Source organism: Nipponia nippon, unplaced genomic scaffold (genome assembly GCF_047370975.1).
Source record: "Nipponia nippon isolate SJK-2023a ecotype South Korea unplaced genomic scaffold, ASM4737097v1 scaffold_2, whole genome shotgun sequence".
Taxonomy (NCBI): Eukaryota; Metazoa; Chordata; class Aves; order Pelecaniformes; family Threskiornithidae; genus Nipponia; species Nipponia nippon.
Window position 1 is genome coordinate 38,876,922 of NW_028262336.1, and position 25,276 is coordinate 38,902,197.

Below are 25,276 nucleotides of genomic sequence, written 5' to 3' on the forward strand. Positions count from 1 at the left end.
ATAGGCATGGGCTGGTAAAGTTCATGTCCTTGCAAATAGTTAGGGAAATGACCTGGGGACACCGCAGCTATTAGCATCAAGTATGGCAAAATTACTGTGGACCTGAATTTATAATCCTCTTGAAAACAAGGGGCTTTCCTCTACCTTTTTGTACTGCAGTTGCACTGCTTAGCATTTTTGCACAAAACTACTTGGGGTTCACAGTGAGGTAGTGAAGATCCACGTAAGAAAGGCATCGGGCCAACATCATTGCTGAAACAGGTATTCATTAAAAGGGGGGAAAAAGATTTTTTTTTTGTTTTTGTATTAAAGAAAATTAGGTATGTTTTACTTATGGAAGCCCTTACAGACAGTAAGTATTCTGTCCTAACAAAGCACACTGTCTGTCCCCCTCCTATAAGAGGAAGGATATCCTTCATGTTGCTGAAATAACTATGACTAAAAAAGATCAACATACAGCTGCTTTTGGTTATCAGTTAGCTAAAAATGCCAATACTCACTTGAATAATGTTTCCATTATATCCTTAATGCACTGTAACATAGATTGAAATAGGTATTTTCCTCGAGAAGATTGAAAAATGTCACCTTCTTTTCCTCTACAAAGGTTTCATTTTCCTGCTGATTGTGTAACAGAGGTTGCGGTAAATGGCTGTCACCGTGCTAAGTCATCCTTTCGTCACATCCTAAGACTGTCTTGATAGGTAGTTAACTAACAGCTTCCAACTACCTATGTCTGAAACAAGCTCTGCACTCTGAGTCATTAATTATACAGGTCCTGATAATGGATGTTTTGAAATACAGAGCAATGCCTTGTGGAGGGGGTGGGGAGAACAGAGCAATGTTTTTCTTTCCCACTTTTATGATTTCCAGTCTCTTCATCTCTTTATGCTTTTGACACAGACTAATGTTTTGAATTAACTTCCAGCCATCGTTTAATGTCATCAGTAATAACAGCATGTTTATGTAGCAGCAGACCATTTACCTGTCCCATACTGACTCTTGAATAAGCAAGCAGTGGGCATTCAGTACAATCCCTCTGTTTCTTTCCTCTTGTCATCCCAAATTCACAAGCAAATGAACATAAGCCTTTAAGAAACTATGAGAAAGGCAATTAACAAGCTCTTTAAATTTTGTTGATGTTGTTAATATGGCCACTCCCAGAAGCATGTTTTTTAAAAATAAAATAAAATTAAAATCTATTTGAAAACTTAGCATTTTTCTCCACAAAGTTCGACAGCTTTAGAATTCGTTATTCCACTGCTGACCTCCTGATGCGATGTCTGTAATGCCACTTCCCAGCATGGAGCCAGAGGACCAGTCGCTGCTGCCGAGCAGCCAAGAAAAGCGACAACTTACAAGAATGTAAGGGAAGTAGTGGCTGAACAGCGCCAAATTTTTTTATGAAAACTCAGTTTCCCTGCCCATGATGTAAACCTTGCAGGCGAGATTCACCCATTTAATACGTAACCCTGCTAAACAGCTTAAACAAATCTGCTTGGCTTGTCATTAGTCTTTCAGCAATGACACTGTAGTAAAAGCGTAAGACCAGCTGTACAGGGTCAGCCACCTTGCAGCGTGTCCTGGCTGCAGCTCTGGCCAGGAATACTAAGTGAGAGAGTCTGACAATCTGGCGCTTACAGGATGTTTTTTCCCTCTGATAACACCTCCCCAGCAGTCAGCAGTCTTGTGGGTTCCTCCATTGGGGTTTGCTTTGGAACCAGTTTAATTTTCTAACCTGCGGGTGGGCACCTTGCTCATGTCATACATGTTATTAAAGGTTTTTTTTGAGAGGGTTGTATTTCAGTTTTGTCACTTGTGCATTTGCCTGGATGTTCTCTGGTCACCTTCTCTGCATTTAAATGGGTTGGGTTTTTTTAGACCTGTCTTCCTTCTGCCAAGCTGTGGCCAAGGTGCTTAATATGCTGTAGATTGGCTGCAACTTTGTACAAGGGCACGAGGAAAAAGACCTGAGCGGTTTGGTTTAACACATCCCAGTGTCCACTGCAGTTAAAGAGCCTCTTTGGGAGACAGCTGCTTTCTCTTGGTCTGTTTCAAAGCAGAGTTATTCTGGTGAGGTTCATTTAGTGCCTGCTGAATGCTAAGAAGCAGCTGAAATAACCAAAGAAAATATCCTTTCCAGGAATTTTTAAGTAAGTGCAGCTAAAAAGGCTGCCTGGCCCCTGGGTGCTTGGTGAGTTGGTTCCCACAGTAACTGTATTATCTTTACAATGTGGAAGTCCAAGCCAGTTCATACCAACCAGTCTTCTCTGCGCTAAATAGCGTAATGAGCCTTCTGATTAATTAAGTGCTTAAAACACTGGGTCCTTAAATGCTGTTCTGTCTTTAAATAAACGTAACGCTGGAATAAATTTATACCGTCCATAGCACAGTGGTGAGCTGTCGCCACAGTAAACTAAGCAGAGCCAGAAGCAGCCTTGGTGAGACGGGGGCACTTCCTACCCTAATTCAGCTACGCTGGCGGCTTACCGAGAGCAACGAACGTAGTTTTGTAGAGGAGGGCAGGGCTCTCGCTGGCTGTGATGTGAGCACATTTCCACACGCAATGGGAAGGTACTTTAAAAATAAAGGAGTGAACAAGAAACATGAGGAAAGGAGACAAAGTGCTTCCTACAGCCAGAGTGGATGCTTGAAAATCCTGCTCGCTTGCGTACTGCAGCAGATGAGGGAAGGAGGAGTGAAAGAACTCAAAAAGTGAAAAAGTTAAAGAAGCCATAAAGAAAAACTAAGTGCCTTATGTATCTTTCGTGAAGAGTGTTCTTGTAAAGTACAGGAAGCTTCAAAAGCTGTTCAGTGGATTCTGCTGTTCATTTGTGATTGCTCTGCTCCCTGCAGTGGGAACCCACTCTTGCTAGCTTCACCTTCTAGTAGGAGCTACAAAGAAATCAATGGTTATCCTCCTAATACTATAGGAAGATTTTTTTTTTTCATTGTTTATTTACAAAAAAACCCACAAAAATAAGCACTTGTGTAAGGCAGTTTGCAATATTCCTCATGTTTTCTGAGTAACTTTGGTATGAGACTTACTTGCCTGTGCCTCCCCTGCTCCCTCCTGTGCAAAATTGACAGGAGCTCTTCCTATAGAAACGCCTCATAAAGCTGCGGTGTCTGGGGTTGGAGGAAAACTTACAGAAGAAATAGAGATAAGGAGTTTTCAAGAGTCTCAGGTTCTTGGAATACCATTAAGAGTTTGAAGGGGCTATAGCAGGGCTGCACTTGCCCTAGTTAAACCAGTAGAAAATATTGTGTGGTGCTTGTAGAATATGAGGGTCTATGAAATTATTTTGTATATTTGATGCTTCGTAAAGACCTAAACCTTTTTTCATTGCTATTTTTTTGAAAGAAATCCAGATTGTACTTTTTGTGTTTGCCCTGCAAATGAAAAGACAAGGCCTGCCACCCTTTAAATTTAAGCAGCACTTAAGGGATTGCTTTCTATTTGCAGATAAAGACCAATCCTGTCTCTGTGTTCATTTTTAAAACTGGTATATGACTCTATGGATTTATACTTCATTTGGGGTATAACCCAAGCAATAGTAAAAAAAAACCCTGAGACTTATTAGATTTTTTTTTTTAATTTTTTTTAAATTAATGATTGTGATGGTGTTTGGACTTGGTTCACCTCTGTTATTTCTGCTACGCTGGCAGGATTGGTAACGGAAGCAGCTGAAGATGAGTAGCTGTGCATCACCTTGGTCCTCCATCAGGGTCTTTTACCATTGCCACTGTTCCCTTTACTCCTGAATAGTAGTCACAATATTCTAGTAGCAGTTAAACAAGCTTTCAAAATTTACCTGGTCTACTTTTTGTTCTGTATTACCTGCAAGGCATTATTATAAGAATTACTTGAAAAAAATCAAATGCAGCAGCAATTCCCTGCAAAATGACAATTTTTTCAATCTTCTGCTGTTTCTCTTTTTGCCATTGCTTCAAGAAAAAATAACCAAGAATTTAACAGTAACACGCAAAGTTATCATATGGAGAGAGATTTATGTTCAGTGTGCTTTACAAATGTTCTTAATCACAATATCCACTGCACAGATGAACAAAGAGACGCAGAGCAGATAAACAGAAGGGTCAGGCTCCTCAGGTACAATCTTGGGTATCCCTCCATAGAATTCAAAGCTAAATACAGTCGATTTGTAGACATTGCTTTTTAACTGGGGACTAGATAAAGAAAGTTACGATAACTACTTTTTAATTAGTTTTTTACATTGGGGTGGGGACTGATCATTGTCATCTCTTACAAAAAGGCGAGAAGTACAGGCTCCACCTGCCTTGGCTGGGACGGCTCCAGTGTTGAGGAGGCAAGCTGAAGGCGGTCCCGAATTATGCTGACAACAGGGCAAGAGCTGTGAAGAAAATGTGTAGCTGTAACACATGCACACGTGCCCATTTCTGTGACGTTTATTTCAACAGATACGGAACCTCCAAGAATCCAGTGCCCGAGCGTGAAGGAGAAAACCGCGGAGCCCAACAAGTTGACGGCCAGAGTGTTCTGGGACACCCCGGAGGGACGGGATACTGCTGACGGGATTCTGACAGAGTAGGTGCAAATCTGTAAATGTTTGCATTTTCTCCTTTTTATTCCTGGGGTCCTTGGTTAGTAATTCAGCTCATGAGGGTGGCCAGGTACCCTTGCCCCTTAATTCATCCAAGACGCTTATTTATACACGTCAACGGCCTGTGAAGAATTGCATGTTTAATTGAAAAATTAAAAATTAACAACTTGAATTCTTCAGGACCTGACATGTAGAGGAGTAGCAGATTGTTGTGGTTATTTTAGAGCTGATGGAATAAATGACAATAGCATTTTGATTGCACCTGTGAAATTTTCCAGAGCTTCTTTGTGGGTCTTTTCTCATATACAAGAAGTTTTCTTACAGCAAGTCACTTTTTATACATCACAATGAAAAGATAATAGTGCATTGGAGGTAGCAGCAGAGGCAATTTTGACTGTCTTAAAAAAAACCAAGGTGAATTGTGTCACAAAACAATATCCGCAATCATCTTTAGGCTCCTTCCTGAAGTAATGCTGAGTACTGATGTCACAGTGTTCTGCAATTATTTGTAAAGTAATGCCTCTCATTTGAAACTTAGGGAGCTTTAAACATTGGATTTAAACTTAACGCTTTCTTCAAAATTTCCTTGTCAACTTTTATGTTTCACAGTCACATTTTCCAGAAGAGCAAGGTGCAGTTGTGATGGTATCACTGTCTCTGATTTTCCCATCTTTATCATGCAGGATTTATAGCAGTCTGTCTAGATTATTGTAATGGAAAGAGTATAGAAAATCTGCTTTTTTCATTAAGCAAGTTACATCTTTTAACTCTATATTAGTGGGCTAGTTAAGCTTAAAATCTCAAAGTTGTAAGCTTAAAGATGTTTACAGTTCTATGCCAATACAAAAAAGCTGTTGAAAGATACTGTGACATTGCCTTTTTATTGTTACAGTTTAAATAATCAGAAGGAATTCATTACACAATTAAAACCAATATTGCTGCTAAGGTCTAATGTGATAATTCTATGGCAATTAACAGCATCAAAAAAAATTAAGCGTGATAAAATAAAAATTCTGGAAAGTGTCACAATAAAGAAATTCCAAAGTCTTTTTGATAAAATAATGTCTGGCAGGCAATAGAAAATGGGGAATATCCCATGTAGACTTTGTCATATGAGTAACTGTTCCCAGCTCTGACGAGGCTTGCTGTTGAATCTGTAGAAGCTTTTCCATAGATCTAGTTTTATAAAATCTTGCTAAACTGTGATGTTTTATGGAGTGTATGGTGCTTTCCTTAAATGCACTGGGTCCTGCAGTCCCGTGAGTATGTAAGCTTTCCCATTACGTGGAACACGCTCAACCTCACTGCTTCAGTACTGAGGATACGGTTAACACGTCTGAATTCTCCTGACACATTTGCAGGGTAGGAACAAGTTCCAGGTGAAAACGCTGCTGTGGATCACCACACCCTTCTGCTGTGACAATAAATCTCGCTTTCTATTCCATTTTTGTAGAGTAGTATAATCATAGGAGCAGTGCAGAGCAGCCAGATGGGGTACGTCCCCATTGTAAGAGGCTGGAAGTTTTCTTACACTTTCTTCCACTGGCTCTGGGTTATGCTGCGGCCCTGACAGTGGATTGTTCACGATACAAAATGAGGGAGGATCAATCTTGACTTTTCCGTATGTTAAGGAAAAGGAAGCTCAAGTTCCTTTGGGAATGACGTGATGGTCGACTACTCTGTGGATTGTCTTATAGGAAGCGAGCAGGCCCTGCCCACGCCGCCTTCCTTGTCTTGGCAGGGTGGGACCCTTTTGTACGACTCCAGGGTGGGCTGTTGGTAGCAAGTTTAAATACTGTGGTTGCCTCTGCCCAGCTTCTTCCTTTGCTTACTCTCAGTCTTCAGTCATGCAGTGCAGCCAGACAATCTTAGCATTCCACAAACGTCACTCTTCAGGCTTTTACAGCATTGTCAGTAAAAAAACACCGGTGAATTTATGAATGTCTGTCCTGTTTTATCTCCTGTTTTAGTGTTATTTTGAAAGGCCTGCCACCAGGGTCACATTTTCCAGAAGGCGACCACAAAATCCAATATACTGTGTATGACAGAGCTGAAAACAAAGGCACTTGCAAATTTCTTGTTAAAGTCAGAGGTAAGAATGATGTTTTATCCTATAAATACAGTCACTGATTTGCATCTGGCTTACTAGGCAATTTTTTGAGAAATGTCCTCATTTCTATATTTGTCTGCATATGTATGTGTATATAAACTGTATGTTGATGCCATAAGGGAGAAGGCCGTCTTGCTCAAGACCCTGGGGGCCAGGCCTGCAGCAGGGTAGGTGGCTGGCTGGCACTCTGCACGTCAGGGAAGAGCTTCATTGATCGGTCCTGCCTCCAGCTCCACACCCCTTCCCTCCTGCTGGCTTCTCCATGATATTTACCTTGTGAGCTGCTGAAACAAGTATGTGAAAGAGTTTTTTCAGCTGTGACTCACATCTGTCAAGCAGGGCAGCCCTTTCACAAATCCAGATCGTGAAACCTGGAGTTGAATATACAGAGATGAAACCTGTAGGTTTCAGCTTCAGCTCTCTTTGTGCTCCATGACCTTTTGTCACCATGATACCACAATCAATCACATGCATATACCTATACAACTGTATCATTTTAGTTTACATATGAGTTGGGGGGGGTGTGTTTGGTTGGTTGAGGTTTTTAAGTATGTGACTCGAATAATATAGAAAGCAAACAGAAAAATGCCTTCTATATTGGTATTCCACTGGCCATGCTACTCTAGTAACAAACAGGGTGATTCATGCCTTGGTTTTTTCTTTTTTTTTTTCCCCTCTTGCTTAAAGTCAGGCGCTGTGTGAAATTAAATGCCCCAGATAATGGCTACATCAAGTGTTCAGGTGATGGAAATAACTATGGTGCTACATGCGAGTTCTCCTGCATTGGTGGCTACGAGCTGCAAGGAAGCCCAGCTAGAGTATGCCAGTACAACCTGGGGTGGTCAGGAGTGGAGCCAACCTGTGCACGTAAGTGAGTATTTCACCACTTTACCAGGAGGGCTGCCAGAGCAATGGTTCTTCTGGCAGTGAGAATTTGGGAAGGGGGTTGTGAGGTGGAATACAGCTGCAAACTGTAATGCCCTAGAGGTAAGAAACTTAATATCTTTGTCTCCTCTGCCAATTTGCACTTACAGCTGAAGCCTTTGCCACCTTTGGCTGCTCTTTCCTAGGATGATGATGGTACCTCACAACTGATAGTGTGTTTTAGCTCAAAGCTCTCTACAAAACTTCACATTCTGGAATCAATCCATCTTGCAAGCCAAAGGAGCTTAAGATAAAATTGTTGGCTTCAATGAGGCCAGTATTTCACCCGTATTGTCTTATTATTTCTTGTTCATGTGCTTCTGCTATCTAACAGTTTGTGCTTTTAGAAATAGATCTGTTTTCAGTACGCTCTATAACTTTTGTTTTAAATTTAATTCTAGCCATGAATATTAATGTGAATGTGAGGACTGCAGCTGCACTTTTGGATCAGTTTTATGAGAAGCGGAGACTGCTAATTATTTCAACTCCTACTGCGGCCAACTTCTTCTACAGGATGCAGTTGGGAATGCTGCAGGTAAAACGCAATTGGGGGGGCATGCACCTGTTTTTTTTTCTTTAAAGAAAGACACAAGGGGACAAGCTCCACTGTTTGGTATAAATCCGCAAACTTCAGCTGTTACATTGCAGCCACTGGAGGATCTGGCTGAAGCAGTAGGGGTTCTGGATTAATCCTTGTTACGTGGGTTTGAGTTATCTCCCCAGTCTCTAATTTAGCTACGTTCTGGGTTGTGCTGCCTCTGATTGACCAGTTGCTGAATCCCAGGCAGTTCTTGGCTGCCTTCTGTCCTCCCCAAATTAATTTAATATTAACTTGTGCTCAATAATCATTCCTTAAGTCAGCTCCTAAAGAAGCTGAAAAAAACCCAAACCATCCAGCACTTCAGTGGTTGCAGTTCATGCAAACCAGGCTTACAGACTTCGTAACTACAACGCAAGGAAGTGTGAATAGCTTCAGAAATAACCAGTGCGCCAGCAAACAAAGGACCGGAGACTCAGCAGAGAAATCATCTGGAGTGCTGGAGATAGCACTGGGGTATTTTGGTTAAAAAAAAAAAAAAAAAAAAAAAAAGAGAACTTCTGGTAGTTGCCCTTCTTATGTGTTGTAAATGTGATGCTCCTGTTGGGTTCTTGCTAGACTTAGAGATATATCTCGGAAATGTATCTGTGTTCTTAGGGAAAGGAGCCAGTCCTGTATTCTTTCACAGCGGCCAGTTTTTCTTCTCCCCCATTAGATTAACTTGGGAAGAAAATTCAATATATTGATCAAAACAAAATAGTTTAAAATCCTAAATTTAATGGCTATAGTACTTTTCCCACTGCTTGACCGTGGTGAAACTAAAAAAAAACTACAGTCAACTTCCATTTCACATACCTTGCTTTGATTGCCAAATTAGATTACTGGCACAATGCTTAATACCCTGACCTTTTCATGTCATTACAAAGACAAGGTTGTATTCCTCCTAGGTGGTCCCCGTGCGCTGTTTTTCTTAGAGTAGTTAATCCGTCATTTAACATCCCCTGGAGTCATGAGGCTCTAGTTCTTTGCAGTGAGAATTAGAGACTTTTCAAAGGATGCTCTCATTTCAGTTTAAACCATCTCACTAACATAAGAATATCGGACTCTTTGTGAACGCTCACTGCACACTGAAAACAACCCCCTGTTCTCTCACTGATAACTAACACCCCTCTTCTTTTAACCCTTCCAGCCGGCACAGTGTGGTTTAGACCTCCGACACGTTACCGTAGTTGAATTGGTTGGTGTCTTCCCAGCACAGATAGGAAGAATAGGCGTAAAGCTGCTGCCCCCGTCACTTGCCCTGCAACTCAGGTAAAGTAAGCTCTCGCTACTGTTGTGTTCGCACCTTAGCATATGTGATATATTGCTTTTGATTCCCTGCATCTTACTCTCTAAATGTACATATTCTACTCTAATGTACATAGCTAGACACTGGAAGGTAGATGCTGATGAGTAAGTTATAGGATTAATTTGCTCTCTGTGTAATAGCTACTGCAAATTCATGGGCATTTGGTATTTATGAAATTAAGAGCATAGACTTCAGCTTGTTTCACATGTAAATGGGTCACTCTTTCAAGTGCCATGTTTTCCTTGCCCCTTTGCTCAAACTGAGTGAATTTCTGAATTCATGTGAACTCCCTGTATATCCCTTTGATCCTGTTATAGGTCTATATTTTTGGGTGCTGCCACTGAAAACACTTCAAGTACGTCTGCATTTGTGCTGGAGTTGGTCTGATGCAGTCATGACAGGCTGCAGTCACTTTGCAAGGATGGCCTTGGAGCAGCTGCCAGTGCAGCCCCAAATGGCAGCAACGGCTCATCTTCTCTGCAGCGCTGCTGGTGGCTGTGGGCAGGCTGGGAGGGGAAGCAGTGGTTGCTTTTTGAAGTCCCACATGTAGACATGATATGGGCAGTACTTCAAAGGGGAAATTATCTCAGCCTCCCCAGCCTGACTACAACATTCAGCAGTTTTACTGAGGTGCCTAAACTGTTTTGACTTGGTTTTAGACTGGCAGGGGGTTGGTTTTCACTTGAAAGGGAGACTTCAAGTGCCAGCATTTCCTGGGGACAGGAGGACTACTAAAGCCAAAAATATGGCAGGGAAAGTAGTAGTTACTTAGGAAAAAAATCCAGGAGCATTTTAGGCAACATCTCCTGTGATATGCCTGAGGAAATGGAGTGAGTTTTAATTGGGGACAATAAAAAATGCTGACAAGAGAGGTTTTTTTGGATTGCAAAAAATACAAACATTTGTTCTCTATAAAAAGAAAGAGAGAGCACAAAGAACTTCTCTTTAATTCAAAAAAGTAAAAGTACTTTTACTAAAGTTGAAATGTTTTTTTTTTTTCTTGTGGCTCTGTAGAAAATAATAAGCTCTGGTAACACCCCATTCCCTCTCCCTCCCCCCTCGCAACCTTTAATGGAGGTACATTTCAGAAATTGGTATGGTATGACCTGCCCTACACCTACAAGTTAGTTTTCCTTTTGATTTTTTTTCTCTGTTGTTACTGCAGTGTGTGAATTATAGCATTCCAGTTCTGGAAGGCACTTAAATCAAAATGAAACGCACCCCGAAACATCTTGAATAAAGATGCTGTCCAGAATTGGCGTTCAGTAAACTAATGAGCACAGGTACCCTAGTTAAAACTTTGGAAACCTCAGAAGGTTAGCATTTGGATTTGTAGAAGGTAAGCATTTTTCTTAGGTGAGACAAGGCACAGGAGGAATGTAGTTTCCTATTACCATAGCTTAGCTTCAAACTTTATTTTAGTCTTAATTGAATAAGCCAAGCTCCCTAATTGCAACAAGGAGACACGTAGAGCCCTCAAACTTGTTATAAGGCTAAGGAAGGTCAATTTTGATGCTTCACACCTTACCAGCATCCCCCCCAGACCCTCTTCTTCACGGCAGCTTTCCTGTCCTGACACCCTTCTGTCACAGCTGCCTGAATTTATTTTCCCCACACCAATGATGTTGACTGACTCCATGTCTAAGGATCTTCTAGTTCATTACTCCTTCAAGCAAAAGATGAAAAGAGCACCAAGGACATACTTTTTTTTTTACTGTCACACCTCCAAAGGAGCTCAAATGGCCCCTTTTACCACTTGGAAGAAAAGGACTCTGCCATGATTAGCAGTGGCTTTTGTTCTCCTAAATTGGAGTTATCGCCAGGTAGATGGTTGTTATTATTAGGAAGCGATGAAAACTGACTCCAAGAATTTGTGTCCTGCTTCTTTTGATTGTGGTTTTACATCATGTGGCAGCCAAGAAAGAGAATAGTCTACTTGTAACTCTAGCTCCATCGCAATGGTTTTCTTTAGGCAATGTATATAGTACTTCTTTTGTCTTAGGTTTTTTTTTTTCTCTTGTGATAGCAATAGGTAATGGCATGTGCTATACTAACAGGTGGAGGTCTGAGGAGAAAACAGAGCTGAGTGCAGTTACCTTGACCCTTCCCTGCAGAGGTACAGCCTGTAGCACACGTAGACACCCGCTCTCTACCTGACTCCTTGTTCTTAGAGCTGAAACAAAGCAGACCCTGTGTAGCCCCCTCTGACCATCGCCGCCTTCCTCTGCTTAGACCCAACAGGCTGGTTCTGCCATTTCTTAGTTTGAAGCGTCCAGGCGGTAGATGATGGGCTTTAACACAACAAGTTCCTTACTTTGCAGGCTGCTGCTGAGGATCCCCCATTACAATTTCAACATCGTGGTGATGGACAAGCACGGAATGGACAAGGAACGCTATCCTTTCCCAGCAACGCCAGCTGAGCTCTTTGCACTTATTGACAATTTTCCCCTGAGAAAAGAAGAGATGAAACTGCAAGCAGAAATTGGTCAGTCATGTCCCTAAATTCAGGATTGCAGGGCTTGCAGTTGTCAGTGAATTTTTTTTAATCCACATAATTCTCCCCCTGGTGCTACACAAAGCATGGCTTTTTGAATCACTGATGTACAGATTTTTTGTGTGTATTGTTAAGCCTGTCCAGCTGTAGCTACTCTGCATAGAAGTATGCATGATGCTTTTTTGTACTTTCAGCCATCTTTAGATAAATGTGTACGTAGGATTACTACCCAATGGAATTTCTTGTACAGAGGGTGAAGAACTGAGGCACGTTTCTGGGAGTTTATTTTGGATTTTTCATTCACTGTAAAACTGGGGTTTCTTTCTTACTGTTTATAAGTCTTTTTATTAATAAAATATTGTTTTGCAAACAGAAAGTTGTCCAAAATTCATCTTGGAGATAAAAGTTGATCGACTAATTCAAAAGTTGGATCAAAATACCTCTCTGAAAACCATTATAACAGAGACATTAGCCTCAGATTGAAAGTGTACAAGCAATCCAGCCGTGTCTTTCAGTTCCACTAATAACATGGTTGATCACAGACACAAAACGTAAGCCAACAGCAACACGAGTACCTGTTTTCAGCAGCAGTGAGGAGAAAATAGCTGATAGCAGGAGTAGGGAAGTCATTGCCAGAAGGAATATGATAAAGGGACAGTGAGCAGTGTAGACAATGGGCAGTAATTACTGAAGGCCACATACTGCAATGCTTGATAGAAAAAATATGCTCTTAACCTGGTATGCTTCTGCTTCTGGCTTTTCATGTCCAACGGACCTGGAGTAGCAGATTTCTTTCCCCTCTTCATCTTGGAGACAGCCCAGGCTGTTGATTTGATAGCAGGGAAACACTGCCCCCAGGGAACCTTCATCAAGGATTTGTCATTTCCAGATCTGTGAAAATATTTGTTTGCAAGTCATCACTTACAAATTAACAAAAAGTTCCCTGCTCAGTGAAAACGGTCAGGAAGCAATCAAAAAAGGAGAGTTTTCTATTGTTTTATTATAGCCCACAGTCTTGCCAATCCACCGCGAAGAATATACATCATGCATGAAGAATATAAGCATCAAAGGAGTGACAATTGTGTGTTACGGCTTTGGATACCTCTTTAGAAGATATGATGCATAATGTGACATGCCTGAAAAGCAGCACTCCAGTGTCTCTGCTGTTCATTCTTGCCACTCAAGAGCACAGCCCTTATTTTGAGCCAAACCTTTGTTTGTCTTTGACCATAAGGCAGATGTTTAATTTTACACTCTGGTGTCAGCAGAGGAACAGTTTATCAGCATCTTTAAAGCAATCCTTACCAGAATGTGGTCTCTCACACCCTCTGAAATTAGAAAATCTCTTTTAAAAAGGTTGCTTCTCTAAGTGAATTAATGAGGGAATGAACACAAAGAGCAGGAAGTCAGCCCTGACACTAGCTAGCAAAAGCTAATTTGTCGACTGAAGCGCAACAGCACCAAGGAGGGGGACAGGTGGTGGTAGGCCGTGTCTTCTGAACAGGATGGTCTGCTTCCAAGTGTTAGGAGACTGTTACTGAACACCCAAGAGTAGGTATGAAAGCATGGCACAGCCAGGGGATGAGCTTTCCAAGTGTTGCCATTAGGAGTAAGATGCAAGGACAGGACTGGTGACAAAAATCACAGAAATAGCATTTCTGTTCCAGACCTGACCAAACCAATAAGAAAGTAGGTCCTGGACCCGCTATAAAGGAGCAAGGAGGATAAGAGCCAGCATGCTGATGGACACAGCTGTACCCCAGGTTGCCTCTCCTCTGCTGCCTAACCAGTGGTTAAGAAAACCAGACATGGCCAGGCACACCAAATCACTTCATGCCGTAAGTGTCGCACGTGGAACAGAGACGGCCTGAGGACACATCCATACGCATACTGCTGTGGCCACAGTTCTCTGGCATGCATACGCTTACAGCATGAATGCACAGGTGGACAGGTTTTTATTTCCCCTCACTTTCCTCATTGAAAAAGCACATCAACTGATTTCCAATGATTTGAAATAAATTAAAAAAAAAAACCAAACAACACTGTAATGGGTTTGATTTTTCTACTGTATTGCTGCCATTCCAATCCGCCGCCACTCCATTTTGAGTTAGGTACAGAATCCGTGCACCCAGTCATCTTTCATGACTGAGTGAACAGGAGTGGGGCTTTATGATTGCTACAATCAGGAAAGTGATTGCAATCACTAGGCTGTTCCAGGGAATTGAATTAAGTGGAGGAGAGTGCATGAGTGATTGGATTACTGGTTTGACACAGAACATCTATTAAAATCTTGTGATTAAGAAAAGCTGTTCTTGATTAGTAATGCAAGGTTTCTGGCATTTTCTGTTGTACATTTTTGTGGGGAGGAATGGAACAGTGAAAAACATCATGTGCCATCTCTGTTTTGGAGTCAAATCAGCCTGCATGTATGGTATGCAGGGATGTGGCAGACTGGCCTTTTGGGAAAGGAGTGTTTGAACAAGGGACTTAGTATTTCTGGCTTTAGCTCAGCATTTATATATTCAAATAAACTCCAAATATTCAAATATATTCCAATAATTCATCCCGTAGACTTTTGGTCCCAGAAAAATAACACTGCATAAACAAAGTGCAGTATCTACACTATGCACTTTTTTTTTTTTTTTTTTAATGTTTAACAGAAAATTCAGCTCCCTCAAAATAATACAGGCTGGAGTCTTTGTTGTACTACCGACGTGGCTCTTCTTGCCATAGCTCTAATCCTACCACTGCTGTCAAAATGCAAATCCTGTTTAAAACATGAATTTTAGTTGGGAGGATTAAAGGCTGTTTCCACAATGCAAGACCTGCCATGAGTCTTGTCCTTTCCACTCCCACCTCCAGGCTGTTCGTTGCAGGAGATGTGACAGGTCACGGTGTGTGGATACTGCTACGGGCTGGAGGTTCCTACATCTGTCTGGAGACACTTTTCAATTTTGAGTATGAACCACAAGACTTGTATCATTTTAGACCAGAAAAGAATTCATGTTTCTGTCATGCAACATCTTTTGCAAACAAAACTGGGATAAACTGTGGGAAGCAGCAATTTCTCATGAGCACAAAACAATTTTGTAAATGGCCTGATTTTCCCCAGATCTTACCCAAGAACCCACCTGATTTGATGAGAACAACCCCTGCCTCTACACCTGCAGAGGAGAGACAAAATTTCAAGTTGTACATCCCCGGTCTTCAAGTTCAAACCATCCCCTCTGGGACAGAAAGCGTTACGTTTTAATGAAAACACCAGTGACCCTTATGGCTCTGCACTAAATGACGACAACGTGCCGCTTCGTTACAGCTCAGTACTTACATAAGAGCATGAGTCAGACTGCCTAACATAATTAATGAAAACGCAGAGGCTAAAAAGTAAGCTGAAGTACATTTAAACACTCTTACGATCGCAACCCACTTTTTAAATTGAGGTGGTGAAATAATGGAGCTCAGGCTGTGCAACCTCAGTGCTAGATCACTCCTAGCCACTCACCTCTGTCTCTGTTAGTGCTGCGCATCCACAGAAAGGGAAAAGGGAGCCAGTGCTTCACGCCATCAGGAGATGGCACAGCTTCTCTCGGCCGTGTGGCTGCTGCCCGTTTCTCTCTCCCCGACTGTGTCTGGAGGATGGTTTTATAGCAGCTCGGTGAAGGGAAGAGTGGGAGAGCGTTAGCAGGCACTGGAAGGCAGAGAGCAGCAAGGCTGCCTGGGCTAGAGGAACCAGTGAGGACATGGGCAGTTGTGGCTAGCACATGCGTTTCCCTGGCCTCTTCCAAGCAGCGATCCAGCTGCTGTACGCTCTGTAAAATGCAAGGGAAACAGATGGGAAAGCCAGTGTCCACACAGAATGTGCTAGCGCCTGTCTAGTTACCACCACATGTCCCATTGCACCCATGCACCCAGAAAGTAACCGTGACCTGAATTTCAGTAATTAGGCTGGCCCATACTTCAAATGCACACGGACAACTTAGCATCTATCACCTCAAAGAGAAGGAGAGGAGAGACTGCAGTTCAATTGTACAGAAGTTACAGAGGTGTCTTCCTCCTCCTTCCAGACCCCCGAGCAAATCCTTAAGTACAGTCCCCAGGCGAAGGTGCAAGTGCAGAGGAATGGCAGGAGGGCTCTTCCCCACCTGCGGCTGCCTTCCAGTTTACTGGTTTTAGGCCAGAACCAGCATGGCGACAAGCTAGACAGGAGTGGTGTGAGGGCAAAGGAGCCAGCTGCTTGTGCCCGAATCACGCCGAGAGACCTCTGAACCCCGCTGAGGTGGTCTCCCCTTAACCTGGGTGCAGGAACCCAACACACTGAGCCAGACTTTCAGACTCTTCTGCAAAGCGAGCAGAGGCAAGCACAGGCCCAGAGCCCAGGAGCATTATTTTCCTTCCTAGTTTGTCACAGACAGTCGGGAAGGGACAAGAAGACACAAAAACCTGGAGAACTGGAGAACCAAAAGAAGATGGAAGAGAACCCTCAGCTCTGAGAGGTAAGTTGAAGTGAGCACGACTCAGCTGAAAGTATAAATTGAGTGATCAGATGGTTTTTGCTTTTCCTTAAAAAAAAAAAAAAAAAATCAGGGCTAGTAATTACAGAAAAGCTGGATTTTGAACATAGCTAGATTTTCAGGTGGGCAGGACTTCCGCCTAGGGAAGAGGTAGGAGATTCAGAGATGGAGGGGAGGACCTGCTGAACGTGCAGGGTTAAGGCACATGTAAAATAATTCTCTAGCAAGGGGGAAGAGAACACTGCATTTCCCTTATTCTTAGGGTTGCACGTTAAAAAGAAAACAGGTTTAATTCTTATAAAATAAAAAATAGCTTAAAAACACTTAAAGTGTAGAAATTAAGACAAACAAAAAAAGTAGAGAGACACTGTCAATGGAGTCCCACCTCTGAAGACATGCCAGGCCTCCTGCATTATGCACCACATATAAGTGAAGTAATGTCTTTACCTCAATGAGATAATATGGAATATTCCTGGAAGACATGGCTTGTAAGTTTGCTGTAATGCATTTTAGGAGAGACAAGGACACAGCAACATGTTTCACTATTTTAATTTTAAAAGACAGAACAGTAATCTTGACAGCAGCCGCAAATGTATTACCAGCCACCTTTGTCCACAAAGCTGAACATACAGTGCACAGTACAAAAATGTTCTGGGCGGGAAACATTTTGTCTAAATTTGGGCAGAACTTAACATACTGCAATGCCATTTACTGCTACTACTGTTCACGTCCAGCAGAATAATTAAACAAATAGCTAACAACAGATTTGAAGCAGAACAAAGGCAGAACGAGGGATACGTGACACTCTCTAATTGGTGCAACAAATGACTACACTTGGCTTTAGGCAAACCTCAACAATTAGAACTACCCTCAAAAACGTACACCAAGCTCTCAGGAGCAGTAGCACACAGCCATATAGATGTTATTGCCACAAAGCAGAATTGTTGAAATAACTAATCTAAATAAAGGGCCAAGATGCAGCAAGGGTGAGTTTCAAAACAACCTAAACCACACCTAAAAAGCCAGTCGAGATTCACTTTCCAGTGTCAATATACACAGTATAATTAACACTGTCTTACTACCGCTTATCAAGCAGCATTTGCAAACATGAAATGACCAGGCAGGAAATTCAGGGGGGACAGGGGTAAGGTTGTGCTAGCGTGCTTCTCAGCATCTCCTGCTGGGTTACGGTGAAAGACATCACTGCAAATAAAAGTCTGCATCCTATTTTGGAATCCATCACACGTTCTACCACCATTTCTCTAGGGTTCTCAAATGTTAACATTTCTGTGTGTAAAAATAAATAAATAATAGTCATTTTTTTAAAAAAACTACTTAAAAAAAAAGTTTACAAAGTGCACGGACCAGCTCTCAGGAGATGGTTATTTCTGTCGTTGCAAAGTGCTGAAAATCAATACTGTATGTTAGGGAAGTAAAATTTCAGTTTTTACCTCGTATGGATGAAAATAAGCGGGGCTATCACTTAACTGCTGCATGCTGCCTCCTTCCAGATACTGGAGATTAATGTTCGGGTAGAATGTTCTGGTGGGGGCTGCTGAACCGAAGGGAGGGATGAAGGGAAGAGAGACCTTTGCAAACATTCAGGTACAACCCTTACTACCTTGTGTGAACCCACGAACTAGACAGCTGTGGTCATAGGATCTGAGCTCTGATTCGAATGTGTAGGAGATCCAAGCAGCCTTTCTCTTCATTGACTCTACAGAGCAAACCACAAACTTTACATGCCTGAAGCTGGGCAATGTGCATGCCCCTCAAGAAGCCAAAATTATGCCAGTCTAAATGCAACCCTCCTGTTACCTCTCCTTATCAATTACCACCAGCTGATGCTCAATGACTGCTCTGCTGTTATAGTTGATATTTGCAGAATACAACTTAGAATAATTAGACTTGGCAGGGCCTAACCAGGAAAAGAAAAGAAAACCAGGGCAGGAAAAGAAAAATAAAAAATTAATACATAAAAATGCTTATTTCATGCTACCTTAGCATAACCTGCATTGGAACAGGCACAGAAGAATAAGCTTCCAGTCGAATGGACCATGATCAAAACATACTCACCATCCCAATGCCTTCTCTCTTAAACCATCTGCTAAAGCATCCAGCTGGGAAAGAAAGAGCAAAACGTGGCATCTAAAAGGCATTCAAGGAAGGCAACGGCACTTGGATTAGCACAGGAAGATGGCAACAGTGTCCCTCAGACTCTTTGCCGCTTTCCTCCCATCCTCGCTCAAACGTAACATGATGGAGGTGGAGGAGATGGGTTGGCCATTTCAAACCTATTTTAGCCTGCTTGTGGCATCTAAGCATGCAAGCAAGAGCATCAGCATTTAGAAGCCTAAAGTGCCCATATAGCTGACAAACTGAGCGGAGAAACTTCCAGAGAACAGGTCTGGATACCAAAATCTGATGGCAGGGCTTGGAGAGCCGTCAGCATCAGCTTTTTGATGGATATGGCAATAACCACACTGTCTAAAGATGTATTTACTGGCCCCACTTGACGTTTTACAGAAAAAGTTGCACTTTTATATTCTTCTTTAATGGGTCAAACCCTCCAAATCTAATCACAAGGGGGAAAAGACAGTGATGAAAGCCCTGTAGTTACCTTGCTAGAAAAATATGTATCACTGCACTGTGCAACACATTTTCAAAAACCACTGTAGAGAATCTTTCTGCTCCACTGACACATCTTCAGTTATTCAAGTCTGTGTGGAAAAATACTTTAGAAACATCAGCTCTGCTGTGTGTATTTACTCAGGGCAGGAGTTTATGAATCAATGTTGAAATTGTAGCTATTTTCTCCTAAAAATTAGCCTTGAACAAATTATTCATGCACCTTCAATACCATAAACATACAAACAAAAGCAAGGCTTTAGCCTAGTTCCTGGCTTTCTGTCTTTTTGTTCAGCCTGGTAACACACAGTACGTGATGACGCACAATTATAAGCAATTAATTCAAATATCTGGGAAACAAGAAATCACATCTGCAGTTAATCATCTTGTGCTTTTTCCAAACCATAAATCATTTTTGTAAAGGAAGAGAACAAAGATATAAGAGATACAATTAAATGTGACATTTTCAACAAATCGAACGCTTCCTACAAATGTGCTGATAACATCATAGAACAGCAACGCTTTCCAAATTGCTCTAGTGTTTATATGATGCTCATCATCCCTCCGAGGCTCATTTGAGGCAGAGTGTGATACCTATTATATGCTACCATAATGCAGAATTGTCACTGCTAACCTAGGAGGTAATTTCACTGTACTACTCCAAATCTCATCAATGGCAAACACCACTGCCTTGGCCAAAATTACTTCCCAGGTGAAATTGTTCCTTTCATATGCTGAACTGCACTTGACAGCTACAGTCTATTCATAGCCCGGTCTATAATTTCAGGTGCAGGCTCAGAGTTATTTTGGCCTTTGGGAAGGAAAAGGCAGAACTTAAAGCCCACGTATGAGCTGGGTGACACTTCCCAGATGAGTCTGTTCATCACAAACTCTACCACAGGATCAAAACGGGCAGAAGCTGAAGTAGTAAAGCACAGACTTTTTCCTTTCAAAGCAAGACCTGATTTAGCTAAAATGTTCATGCTTAGAAGGTTAGAAAATACCATTCCAAAATTAGACACACTCTTGTACTCCATGTAAAAGTAAAAGGTTTAGTTCAGTTCAAAATTATTTTAAGGTTTTCAATTTGTCAAGAGAAAAAGGTGTCCATTTTGGGGTCCAACTTGGAGGATTTTTTGTGTTGTTATTATTTTTCCCATTTTCACCATCAAAATGAAACAAAACCAAACCATCCGACTGCCCAGTGTTCCTCTACAACTCTAGCTGGAATTTTACCCTGAAGAATCATTTTCTTTAGATTTAACAAGCTTTATCTTTTTGAATCAACTTCCAGCAAGTGAAAAAAAAAATCAAGCTTGTTCCTCCATGTCAATATAATATTATTATTCCCAAAATAAATGCACGTTTGCAGTACAAACAACCAAGACAACTCAGACTGATTCTGTTAAAGAGAGAAGTAGTTTAGGTGCCAAAAGTTAGGTTTGGTTTCACTTTGGGGGATGCTGATACAAAAAAAAATAAATCAATGTAATACTTAAAGAAAGACTACCGTGATAAGAAAAAGGCCATAAAATCTATGTGCTTGATATTTGTGCTCTAGTTTATCAGCTCACAGCATCTGTGGCATAAAATGAAAAGCCAGCTAAAACTAGACTAGACTTGCTTCACTGCCCAATTTGAGCAGGACTTCAGAATAAAATGAAGAATAGATAAGGAAAATGAAGCCAGTTTTCTTGAGCAATTACTGATTTTGGTTCCCAAACTCAGATTCTCTAAGGGAATTTTATTTTCAAAGATGACTTGGTAATTTTTGCAAATTGTGGGTCTCAAACTGGGCAAGCAGTTCCTCCAATGACTTTTTAAAGTCATACCAGAATTTTAATAGAAAATATTCATAATGAAATAAATTGTTTTATTAAAACTAAGATACTATTTTTAACAAAAATTAATATTTTTTTATCTATTAATATTAGGATTTTAAAAGACTGCTTGTAAACTTCCCTGCAGTTTCAAGCCACTCAAACCAAAACCAGTATAAAATACCTTAAAAACAAAAAAAAAAGGCAAAAAAGGAATGGACACTAAATTTTAAGGTTTTGGATTCAGCTCTAAATACATGTGCGTAATTGTACACTAGGACAACTACAGATGTAAAAAATTTCCAGCTGTAGTTACTTAGGTATCCATTCGTATTCTGTTGTTCAATCTAGACTTCTTGCAGTTTCTGGATCGTGAAGAACAACATTTGTATCTCTCAAACAAGTTAGATTTTATGGTCTTTATTCTTCACGGAAATCTTTGAATACTGGAGTTTTGATCTACAGGGACCGATACATTCTTTGAAAGTTTTTTTTCCCCCCAGTACTTTATGTAAGGATTATGTTTCCATATATTTCAATTTGTTTCCTTAGTACTAATACTACATTGCTTCCAAAAATAGAACATTTGGGGAAAAAAAAAAATAAAAAATACAGAATAGCTCGAGGTAAATTTACCTCGAGTTCAAATAGGAAGCTGTGTTCTAATTCTGGAAAATTCAGAAGAAATGTTGTTCACTCAGTTTACTGATCTTCCTTTGTCTTTTACCCTGAGCAATCACATACCATGCAGTTATATTATTATCCAATCTTGCAAACAGACACGTGCTGTCCTTGAAAAAAGATTATAATCCTATCTCATCATGGTAGGAGTAGCCCACAACAACTATTCAAAACAGCATGCTCTTCACACATGACCTGCGTAAACCCCCAAAGGATGTTGGATCTAAATAGATGTAAAATCACTTTAGGAAACCAAATGGCAAAATTATTGTTCAACAATTGTCACGGTTAATAAGATTAAGGATTGAATTGGCCAAAACTCACTCTTATCATTAAATCCACTGTTAACTCACAGGGGGATGCTCAGGAGAAAAAAGTCCTACTCTGGTTAATAACTAACATGCGTGGGCACACCTGACTGGGATCCCAGCCCATCCAGAGAAAATTCCACAGTTGTGCAAATCATTCTGTCATGTGCTTTAATCACGTCACTTTACTACACGATCTGTTGAATGAAGGTCTTAGCTAACTATGTCCAAACCCAGTATGTGTCTCCTCGCAGCAACTCATCAGATGGGGACAGGCATGTGAACGTATTCCCTCTGTTCAATGACATCAGAAGGTCTCGGATAGAGCTGTCAACTGAATGAAAAACGCAGTAATACCACGTAGTTCTGGAAACTGTTTGAGGATTTGTTACGATTTATTTTCATCAGAGGCTCTTTGATTACGTTGAACCAAGTCTGCCTTTTATACAGTGCGTTAAAATAACCCAGAGAATGCCAGAACACCAGGACTGTACACCAGCTCACCTGCTGCCTATTTCTAGTGTGCAACACAGTGCATTGGCCTTCCTTGGTGGGCTGCTCAGTCCCAAGCCTACCATCCTGCATACTGCACAGCCCAACAAGCAAACACGATAAAGAAATATTGGGTTTTATCCTTCATAACATTATGGCTTCTTATCTTTCACGTACCAAAGCACAGATTCACTCTGAATCCGCTGATACTGTATCACTGCTGTCTTCTAGGCCATCTTTGACCCAGAAGGAGATATGTAAACCAGGCATTACTTACTAAATGACTAACTAGAGAATTTACTCACTCTGTGCCCCCCACAGGCAGAGGTGTTCATCAGCTGCACCAGTGCCCAGAAGGGAGAGAGAAAGCCAGTCCAATCTCTGTACAAGTTCAAATTCTCACTGGCTTCAGGAGAAACATAATCCATACAAGAAGCCTGGGTTAAAAACGTGTGTATGAAAGTGCAGAATGCATTAAAATCTCACTCGGAGCCTTAATATCCAAGGCAAAGAGTACAACCCTTCCCCACTTTCAAATGGGCAAAGCGACAAGAGCCTGAACACCACTGAAGTCAGGAGTACCTGTGGTACCCCTCAGTAGTGCCAGTCATTCAGAGTCTGCGTTTTCCCATGCTGGACCTCAGCATTAATATCCCCTCCACAGGAGCTCCAGGACTGTCAATCATCTTCTGCCAGAGGTGCTGCTCCTCCCCTTGAGAGTCCATCCAGTCAACCTCCTTGCCATTACTTACACCTGGTAATTGCAAAAACATGAGGCATTTTGGCATATTAGTAAGCAGTTACTTAATACTTGCTCATTTGCTCCAACAGTCCCTAGAAAAATGACAAGCACTTTACACTACCACCTGGAGAGCACCAGTTTGCCATTATGCTCCTTTGTGGCACATGGACAGAGGTACATAAACCTCCGCACTCTGCACCACAAGCAACTTTCTCCTAACAGAGGAGGAACGGATTCACACCTCTTCCAGATCACACCATCGTCAGCAGAAAGGCTGCTGTTGGACAAAAGTAGTCTCCTCCTTCTCACTGGGATGCTGAGAAACTCTTCCAAGGTATTCCCACTTCTTCTAGACTTTGCCGAAGTATGACTGGGCACCAAATTTTTGTGTCTCACTCAATGGAGGAAAGAACTAAACCGTCTACATATTACATATTACATCTTGCCTTCTCTCTCTTTTCAATTTCCCCAAATTCCCATATACTTCCCATACATTCCGTAACATTTCTGTCCCTCATATACATGAATCAGGTGGGGCGGGGAAGGACAGCAGAATAAGAAACACAATCGCCAGTCAGGTGGGACCTTACCATTTCCAGTGCTCAAACGGACACCTCCCAAAAAAATATTACTGGAGAGCGACTCCTTGTCCCACACAGTCAGTTCTAGGCAGACGTTACGTATATCCCTTGAATTCAAGCCACTGAAAGCAAAGGTATGATTCCACTGGGGGTTCACGCTCTTTTTTATTATGGGAGTTTTGTGTTTTGTAGCTTTGCTGTCATCTGGGAGAAGGTATCTGGGAGGTATAAAAAAGGAAAATTGAATATATAGACAGGATGTCACATAATAGTCACAAAGAATTACAATCATGTAGAGACTCAAATGAGATTAGGACCCTATTTCCCCACTGTTACTAAATTAAGCATATACCTCAAGTGTATATTTAGCATTTGTGCTCCATTTGTTCTTATAGCTACAGTGTCAGTTATCACCAGCAAAAAATGAAATTAGGTCTCCTTGTCCCATGTCTTGGGTCTTCACCACGAACTTTTTATTTCAGTGAGACTAAATATAGACAGGATCATTAAAATGTTGGCTAGAAGGGGCCTCTGGAGTTGCCCAGTCCAGTTTCCCTCTCAAAGCAGGACAGAAGGTCCTCCAGAAAGAAACAGAAATGACTGATAAGGAAGGAACTTCATCAGTTTAGCACCAGTACTTTGAATTGCCTAACACCCTACTGAGTGCAGAAACACTAATGCTGTAAAGTCTAACAAGCTTTTCACGTTTTTCTTTTAGCAGAGTTCCTTTAGTGAAACTAGAAGAACTTAATACTCTAGCTGAAAATCAGAGGTCCGTACAAATAGTCTGTACCTTCACCTCCTTCAGCGAAGCTAACGGAATAACTGTGTGGTTGCATATGAATACTAAAGGGTCACACATACAAAACAAATCACTGGACCTTGATCAGGATTCCTGGGCAGGTTTTTACTCGACAACAAACATGAGCTCCTTTACTGCAGGGAGCTAATAGCGGGCTAAGTTATGTCAAATTATCTCAAGCTAGTCTCAAGCTAACAGTGCAGATCAGACTGCTGCAGCATCTCGACTTGTTCATGGCAACTTGATTATGCATTTGGCCATGATACATGGCAGATCAGTAGTCCAAGGAAAACAGACTCCTCTTCCACTGTACTGAATAATCCATGTCAGCAACAGCAGACACCACTAACTAAAGACAGTCCAGAGAATTATTGGCCACACATCGCCACTGCTAATGTAAAAAGGCTTTGACAACATTTTCTCCCTGAACTCTTTCTGAAGCTCCAGGTAGGAACAAGCTGTAGTGGGATCAGACAGTCTATTTTCAGTAAAAGAAAACGGCTTCACATATACCAAGCAAAGAGACATGGCATGGGAGAACAAATACATAGAAAGAATAGCTCAACCTACTTCTACGTGCAGTGTATGAGCTTAGTGATAGTTTGAAGCACACTACCACATCAAGATCTCAGCTCCACCAGGGAATTAAAGGCAGGATGGTCACCATTTAGTAACAGCACTCAAACTGTTACTAATGAACTACAGCATATCCAAAAA

General features: G+C 41.4%; 2 protein-coding genes across 8 annotated transcripts in view; one reads left to right on the plus strand and one right to left on the minus strand.

The window, feature by feature from the left end:
- SRPX (sushi repeat containing protein X-linked) overlaps positions 1-12,364 on the plus strand; it is a 44,698-nt gene extending 32,334 nt beyond the window's left edge. For all 3 annotated transcript variants that reach the window (XM_087757405.1, XM_087757406.1, XM_087757408.1), the window contains 6 exons: positions 4,438-4,564; positions 6,551-6,672; positions 7,378-7,557; positions 8,016-8,149; positions 9,342-9,463; positions 11,822-12,364. In XM_087757405.1, the coding sequence (XP_087613531.1) occupies positions 4,438-4,564; positions 6,551-6,672; positions 7,378-7,557; positions 8,016-8,149; positions 9,342-9,463; positions 11,822-12,002 (866 nt within the window). In that variant the 3' untranslated portion in view covers positions 12,003-12,364. The remainder of the gene's footprint in view (positions 1-4,437; positions 4,565-6,550; positions 6,673-7,377; positions 7,558-8,015; positions 8,150-9,341; positions 9,464-11,821) is intronic.
- A 493-nt stretch (positions 12,365-12,857) lies between these two features.
- The window catches only part of SYTL5 (synaptotagmin like 5), a 100,438-nt gene continuing 88,019 nt past the window's right edge, over positions 12,858-25,276 (minus strand). For 4 of the 5 annotated variants that reach the window (XM_087758701.1, XM_087758704.1, XM_087758703.1 and 1 more), the window contains 2 exons: positions 23,767-23,975; positions 17,039-23,188 (listed from right to left, as the gene is read on the minus strand). In XM_087758701.1, the coding sequence (XP_087614827.1) occupies positions 23,046-23,188; positions 23,767-23,975 (352 nt within the window). In that variant the 3' untranslated portion in view covers positions 17,039-23,045. Of the gene's footprint in view, positions 12,886-17,038; positions 23,189-23,766; positions 23,976-25,276 lie in introns of those variants that run through there. The other variant, XM_087758702.1, reaches the window with a different exon arrangement.